The sequence below is a fragment of the Perca flavescens genome, chromosome 23 (assembly GCF_004354835.1).
Source record: "Perca flavescens isolate YP-PL-M2 chromosome 23, PFLA_1.0, whole genome shotgun sequence".
NCBI classification, from domain to species: Eukaryota; Metazoa; Chordata; class Actinopteri; order Perciformes; family Percidae; genus Perca; species Perca flavescens.
In genome coordinates, this window is record NC_041353.1 from 22,986,412 (window position 1) to 22,995,147 (window position 8,736).

At 38.1% G+C, this 8,736-nt stretch overlaps 1 protein-coding gene across 2 annotated transcripts in view; it reads right to left on the bottom strand.

Annotated features, from left to right (window-relative positions):
- net1 (neuroepithelial cell transforming 1) overlaps nucleotides 1-7,755 on the bottom strand; it is a 40,193-nt gene extending 32,438 nt beyond the window's left edge. For both annotated transcript variants that reach the window (XM_028571003.1, XM_028571004.1), the window contains exon 1: nucleotides 7,461-7,755. In XM_028571003.1, coding sequence (XP_028426804.1) covers nucleotides 7,461-7,618 — 158 coding nt within the window. In that variant the 5' untranslated portion in view covers nucleotides 7,619-7,755. The remainder of the gene's footprint in view (nucleotides 1-7,460) is intronic.
- Nucleotides 7,756-8,736: the final 981 nt, after the last annotated feature.

The following is an 8,736-nucleotide window of genomic DNA, read 5'->3' on the forward strand; positions in this document are numbered from 1 at the left end:
AAAAATAAATTGAAAATCGTATGTATTGTGATTTATTTTGCGACTGCATCCTATCGGTTTCCAGCAAACAGACCAGAAGCAGAAAATGCAGAAAATCCATGTTATGTTCTTCTTTACAAATGAAATAAATGTCAGACTGACATGTGATGTGTATTCTTCTTAGAAAACTATTAGTTTTTGGAATTTCTCATGATATATTGTCTCTAGTAGTGCGTTATTCAACTTTTGTTTTTGTTAAAGAAGAAAAAAATAAAATAGCAATACTAAATACTATCGAATCGCAATCCTTCCAGAATTGCAATAAAAATCAAATCGGCACCCATGTATCGGGAATGAATCGAACTGGGACAAAAGCATATCATAAAAGCATAAAAGAGACTAATGGTACCAGGGTTTGGGACATCTGGATTTAGTATGCTGCCGGGACGCTTTGGTCCCATCATTTCTTTTGGCACAAAGGCTTCCGGTGAAATCATCTATTTAGCGTATTTCAGTACAGGGGTGTGTTCTGGCTAACCGTAAGGCAGAGGCTTCTGTGGAATTTGCAGAGCCAATGACAGGTTGCTGAAAAATGGCAAGCATTGGCCCAGGAGCAAGGCTGGGCCACACGCACTGTCTGACGATTGTTCTATAAACCAGGCTCTCTGCCAAGGCCAATTTTCTTACATTGGTTTAGAAAGACATGCTGGGAATTTTTCCCAGCATGTCTTTCTTCCGCTCATTGACTTGATGTCTTACTAATCTAAGCTAACAACTGCTCTAGAGAGGTGGGGGCAGAGCAAACAGGATATTAGTAATAAGGTGTAATAAGTGTGAGGGAAAAAAGCTCATCTACAGGTAACCAGTCTGAAAAAGTAAAAAAAAAAAAGAAGTCCCTACAATCTATATCTAATAATTATTAATTTCTTACACTGCACATCCGAGTGTAAATGTGTGTGAATGTTTATCTGATGAGTAGGTGACACCTTGTACGGCAGCCTTGGCCAGTGTACGAATGGTTCATGTACTATGTAAAAGCGGCGTTAAGACTAGAAAAGCACTATATAAATATAAATACAGTCCATTTACTTGTTCTATTTTAGCCGGTTTTTATTTTCCATCTCTTTTATAAACTGCTCTTTCATGTTGTACTTTTAGCATTTTGAATTGCTTTGCTGCTGAAATGTACTACAGAAATAAAGTTGCCCTACAACCTCAGCCTGTCAGTCAATAGGGCATAGTGAACACTGTGGTGCCTGCCTGTCACAGAGGAAGTCTAATGATTACCCATACTGGCCATTACAAACGCTGTCTGCGTGGAGTCACTCACTGTGACTTTAACAACCTGCAGAGGCAATGTTGCGCTCCGTCCGCACCACAGCTTTGCCTGTGTGTGTGTGTGTGTGTGTGTGTGTGTGTGTGTGTGTGTGTGTGTGTGTGTGTGTGTGTGTGTGTGTGTGTGTGTGTGTGTGTGTGTGTGTGTGTGCGCGCGCATAGAGGACAGATATGCTCACGCTTATGCACTCTTGCATGGGTACCGAAATGTGGCACCGTTTGATTTAATGTGAATCGATCCTCTGTAGTGCCGACGTAACTCTGACCTATTGGTCCTGGAAGTCAACATCCCATTCATTTTCTCCATAAGGATTTTTGATTATCAGCCATAATGTCTTAAACCATCCAGAGTAGAGTTACCATGAGCTACGAGATTGTGAAACAAAGGTTTATGCCTCTGTAGAACCCAAGAGTACGTCTGAAATCTTTCTTGTTCTAAGAACACAATTGGCAATGTCACAAAGAAGTACTACTACCCACAATCCTACAGTAAGTGTACAAGGGACATCTGATTGGTGGCGTCTATGATCGTTAACGTACACAGTCTTGTACCTTTGCCATTTTTACATTTTCAAAATGCTTTTTTTTGCCCCCCAATTAAAATGTTTTATGGTCACGATTCATCTCGTAGCTGGTTGGCCTGGTTGCAGCCTTAAAACTCTTTATATTAGGCATTTTTTTAAATGTCAATGGAGCAACTGAATGGGGAAAATCACTTCCGGCAGCCGTTCAAAAAGTGGGCGGTCACGGTTATAAAATCAATAAAGAAAAAAAAAAAAATATTAACATTACACATTAAGTTAGTTTTTCCAGCCCATTTACACCTATGTGATGCACACTGTAGTCAAGCCTCTCAAAACACAACACAAATGGACACGTGAGGCCCGTCTTTGTGCGTAACGTAGAGGTTTCCCTGCTTGCCTCTATGACGTAACGTTAGAGAGCCAATCAAACATTATCTGATCTTGGTAGAAGCATGCTGCATGCGTAATGGCTCACTGACGAGGATGAGATTTACTCCTTTACGGTATTGAAATTTGGTATTGAATAACAAGGCATTTTTTCAATACAATGGCGTCAATTCGGAATGTCGGTTGTAAAAAAAAAAAAAAAAAAAGACCAATGACCACTAGGGGAAATAATCGATTTGATGTGGCTAATGTAGAAACAGGTTCAAGATTTAACATGGTAATTTCCTTTTATCCTCAGTAATTGCATTTAAAATTAAAAAAAAAATCAAGACTTAATGACCGATAAGATGTACTTTGTGACAAGTTAAAATGCTTTTATTTTGTAACTAATTTTCAGGCATCTTGGCTGATTTTGAACGATGTCACACACGTTTGTGTTACAGTGTGTTAGGTGTGCAGGGCTTCTGTCGGCCCGTTATCTGCGTTGGTATGAAACTAAAAGCACTTCATAATGCAGTGAACACATTATTCTCGCACCTGCTGTAACTAATTTACTTGTGAGTGAGGTAAAAGACTAAAAAGGTCCAACATTGGCCTTGTTGTTGTTGCTGAGATCATCCCATGAGCCCGCAGGTTCAAGCCTTGAAAACAACCAAACGTGTGCATCAACGGTTTTGTATCCTTGTGTCTTTGAGAGAGAGAAACCAAGTCCCTGCTTACTCTTTGGCGGTAACCTGTGGACGCATGAGCAACAACTTGACATCTGAAACATAAATTCTCCAAAAAGAAATCAGAGCACTTACTGACGGCCAAGAATATTTGGTTGGTTGTTTTACTTATTTTGTTTGCAACATACAGCACAGGTTCTTGTACTGAAGATATCTTTGCAAAATTATCTGGTCATAAAAACCCATTTCTAAATAAAATGATTCAGTGTCTAAGTACATAATATTCCGGTCTTATGCCCCAATTCTGGAAAAGACGATATTCCGACTAAGCTTTACACGGCTAACGAAAGTGAATATCCCACTAATATTCCCGTTTACATGTAGCCGTGCAAAAAGATTGATGATTGACTTTTTTCTAAGTTGACCAGCGATGCGGGAATTGTTGGACCGTGTGAACACAGCGGCCCTCTTTTCATTCCTTCAAGGTCGCTGTAGCGATGTCTGCGCATATCCAAAAACCTGCTGATATCTAAGTCTTAGATAATGTTTAAAAGTAGCTGTGTTTCTCCTTCTTATTGGGTCTGCAGCCCTGCAAACTTTTGCTGGTTGGTTTGTGTACAGCAACCATAGCAATGCACAGAGCTGACCGTAAGCCATGAACAGGCAAGAGGCCATAAACTGAGGTAAAAACCCAGATTGAGACACATATCCGAATGTGCTGTATGTACATGTCCAAAGAATGCCTCTAAAACCCAAATAACACCAGAATACCACACGTCTTAATCAGGAAATGATATATATATATATATATATATATATATATATATATATATATATATATATATATATATATATATATATATATATATATATATATATATTATATTTGGAAAAAGGCCTTATTTGGAATATCCAACCAGAATATGCTGTTTACATGACCTGTATCAATCTCGGAATATTGTCATATTCGGAATAACAGTGGAATATTGGTGGGCATGTAAATATACTCAATGATGTGTAGCCTATCCACTTTCATGTTTCCCCATGTGATGAGCTATTCTGAACACGCATAGCCTCTCTCTGCACGTGTAACTTTTGTCACAAATACGTGATCGATCATCTACATAATCGCCACTGTCCCCAGTCAGGGGACAAAGGTCTTTTCTACGCTCGTACCTGCCCCTGTGAGTCGAGTGAAGTGTGGCTCATGAGTCAGTGGATGAGCATTCCCTGTTAGCCCTGCCCTTGTTTGTTAAGGCTGGCTACCCCCTCAAACTGAAGCCCTGCAGCGCCGAACCCACCTGCACCCACCGACGTCTTTCCAAAATCTTTTCTACTTACGCTATCAAAGACAAGGCACACAACAACACTTGCACACAGCATTTCCATGATGGTCGGATCATCTAACCGGGTGCATGTGCATACTTACTGTTGTATGAAGTGTTATATGATGTGAACTTTATTGAACAACATTTTTACGAGGCACAAACCCCCGCCCAAAGAACAGTTACACAACTCAGCCCCCGCCCATTCCACGTGCTGTTCTAACCATAATGCTTTACATGGACAATGAACCTACAATGCTCCGTTCACAAGCGTTGAACCAATTTTCTTTATTTCTGTTGGTTGAATTCTTGCACATGCCTGGCAACAAGACCACTCACATTTTTTCTATTTTAAAATAGAAAAACAAAATTCCCCTGCCAGTCTAGTATTCAATGCCAATCGCATATGGGAAAATCAAGCCTTATTTTTTTCCATAAACCTTGTTATGGGAGGTCAAATATTGGGTGACGTTTTTCCATGTTAGTCTGCAGAGCCAGTTGGGCACTGGGCAAGGGCTGGGCCACACTGGCACACAACATGGAAAGCCTTTGAAAAGAGTCCAATATAAACTTTTGAAGGGGTTAGTTCTACCAAAACATACTCATTTTGAGTCTGAGAACTTAGATAAATGCCATGGCAGTGATACAAATGAGATATGGATCACTAGTTTTAAGAAAGGTCACATTTATGGCCAATAAATTAAAGAGAAGACCTGAAGAGACAATGATAAGTGCTTGAGTTGCCTGGATGATAGCACCTCTAAAGTTATACACGGAGATAGCATTGGAAAAACACTGCTTTGACCGTTTACTATTATGAATACTACAAGTTAACAATGATAATAACAGCTTGGATTTTTTTATACCAACTTTAAAAAAAAAAAAAAAAAAAGGGACCCAAGTTCTATGGCATTAATTTTCTGTATGCATTTGTTCATGTTATACAAAGGGTTTAGCCTGAGCCAGGCTATACAACAATGACCGCAATCCTATATAGTATACAGCTGTTCAAACACTAAACTAAACACACAGGTACATTGGTACTCGGTATTGGCCAATACGCAAGTTTAGGTATGGGCGTATTGTTTTTGTATTGCCATCGCAATATCAACTGCCGCAATAACACACATCACAAAAGGCTGCGACATATCGCGACAGACACTTTCTTGGGTTAGTTGAAAGAAAATATCAGCAGAAAATGGCACTTTAAAATGTAACTCACTTTTTTTTAGTGGTGCCTTTTATCTTCAATTCAATGTTCAATTTGTTAAAAAAAAAAAAAAAAAAAAATGTTGAAAATGATTTCCTTTCGTTCATTTGCTGTATTTTATCAAAATAATGAAAAGCAGCAGAAATGCAGAACTGAGAACATTTTAATATCTGTTTATTTATCGCAAGTAATACCGTTATCTTGATATTCAACAACGTTATCACATCGCATATTTTCCTCATATCTTGAAGCCCAATCAGGAAGGAAAAAAAAAAAAAAAAAAAAATATATATATATATATATATATATATATATATATATATATATATATATATATATATATATATATATATATATATATATATATATATATATATATAGGAACATCCATACAAAGTTTGCCAGGAATAACAGATCTAACTGCATTCGTAGGCTGTGGTGAACAGGTGAGTTTTGAGATGTTTTTTCAAACATGTCCATGGATGTGGCATTACAGAATTTCTGCAGGGAGAGAGTTCCAGAGGGTGGGGTCTGCCACACTGAAGGCTCTGTCCCCAGAAGACCGCAGATGCTAGGTGACAATGTTCAGCCCAAAGTTCACCCCCACCAACACGTATTTATTACGTGGTTAGTGTATCTGAACCCGTTTTGCACAAAGCCTACATTTGTGTTAAGACTTTAAAAGGCCCTCTTACCAGTTTGTATACAGAATAAAAACATATCAGTCTTGGTTATTGTAACCTTTTTTTGCTTTTAGACTGTGGAGCACTTTGGCTCAACTCTTTTATTTTTAAATGTGCTTGATAAATAAAGTTGGATGGGTTGGATCTAAATACAAAAATAAAATAGGCCTGATCACAATCACAAGGTCAAACCTGCTGTCACAATACAAAAGTAACAATACGGATCATTCTGCAGAGGTTGCCCCCAAAACTGAAACAAGGACTAATGTAGAAACACCTGGAGAGAAGGTCACTTAACAAACTGTTATCTATCATGGATAACCCCGACCACCCTCTCCACCCCCCCACACTGGTCCAACAGAGGAGCACCTTCTCTAAGAGGCTCCGACAGCTTCGATGTCGCACGGACCGCTACAGGAAATCATTCCTACCACAGGCAATTAAACTTTTTAACAGTTCATCACGAGTGTGAGATAAGACTCATATACAACTGCACTGAATGCACCTTGCACAATAGGTTTATCTACATCCTATCATTACTAGTGAAACAGTTGTACATTTTTGCTCCCCAACTTGCACATTAAGTTTATCTATATCTATTGAAACAGTTGTACATTTTATTTCCAAATTGTATATATTTTAAATATTGCTTGTGCAGTATTCAATTATTATTTCATGTATATTGTTTCCTATTATTTAAGGTATGTGTGCCTGATATTTTGCTGCCCATTTTTTGGGATCAATAAAAATCCATCCATCCATCCATCCATCTACGTAGCTACCTACCTACCTACCTACCTATGGCAAATAACTTCAGTAGTTCTGTGCACCATTAACTAGAACACTTAATATTTGAAATATAGATGTTCTATGGCTAACAGAAACATAGACACGAAAGCAGATTAAGCCACAGGAAATTAAATACAATGGATAGGAACCATGATAGAAGAGGGTACAACAAGTGGCAGGCCCCACAGTGGCACTTTGCTGACATCTTGTGGCGTATCAACGCAACCAAACATATCTGCAAAACAGTTTAAAACTCTGTAAAACGCATTCTATGTATTTGGAGGATATTTGGTAGCTTGTTTGAAATGACTACTCGCGCTCGTTTGGCTATTTCTGAGTTTTAAACCCTTCGTTTAAAGACAATACGCCGCTAAGACCCTTTGCAAACACGCTAGCTAGCCTGGCACCTAGCTGCCAGGCTAAAGCATGCTAGCCGCCGTTAGCTCAACTGTGAGTGTTGTCCTAGACTAATAGCCAAGACATGTTTGCCCCTGGGGTTTTTAGTTGTCACTGCGGCTTTAGCGAGTTTCGTTCAGTCTGAAGAGAACATGTGGACTCACCGTCCCAGACTGCTGCTGTTGTTGTTCTCGGGGGTAGAGTGTTCTTCATCAGCTGAAATCTTCCTCTTCAAGTTCCTGGAGCTCGCTTGTCTTTTCGGTTTCTCTGAAGTCGAAACGGGAGCTGGGACTTCAGCGGTTTCACCCATTTGAAATGTCATATACCAGGGGTATTTTAACTATGTGCTACTAAATGGGCTAAACTGAATAATAACAATACATCAACATTATTCTACTCATCTACTACAACAGCAGAGTCTCGTGACTGTTTTTGAATATGGCGGAAATCCAAAAACCAACCAATGAGAATAGATCAGAGGAACTCGTTGCTAGGATATTACGCTTAAGTGGGCGGGGCCAGAGTAGCTCAACTGGGACGGTGGTGACTGATTGATAACACAACGGACTAAAATGTAATATAATCAGAAGTTTATGAATGATGTAGGCCTAATTTAGTTAAGGATTCCCACTATTGATACGTTTTTTTTATTAACTCCATGAAAGATTAATTTAATCAGCGAGACAGTTTCTTAATGAACTCATTTCTTCTCCTGTTTATATTCACAGAGAAGCAAAGAAAAGAAAAACACGTTGATTGATAATCAGACCATGAGCCAAAGTAGCACAGTTGATTAAAAAATAATCTACATTTTTATGGAATTCTTTTGTTTGCACAATCATTTAAATTATATGTACATATGATGCACATTGACTATGTACAGATATACATTATCATTATTACAGTATCTAGTCCTAGACATATAGGCTATATATATATATATATATACCCATGCTAAAGTTGACTAAAAAGAGGAATAAAAAAATCATCTTTTGGAAATTTATCTTAATGCCTTAATTAAAAAAATTAGGAAAAATCCGACCTTTTAAGGACACCAATTTATTTTGTGAACGAATAATGTATTGTAAATAAATAAATGTTCTTCCTTAAAATACAGGGGCCATAATTATCCATCTTTGTCCGCTTATCCGGTGTCGGGTCACGGGGGGAGCAGCTCCAGCAGGGGCCATAATTATACCTATGATAAATTCCCATAGAGGCAGGCAGTTTTTTATTTTTAAAGGCCAGATATTTCATGGATCCAGGATACTATGCATCCTGATAAAGTTCCCTTGGCCTTTGGAATTGGTGTTCTAAAACTTTTGATATATATATATATATATATATATATATATATATATATATATATATATATATATATATATATATATATATATATATATATATTTTGTGTGCGTGTGTGTGTGTAATGCCACAACA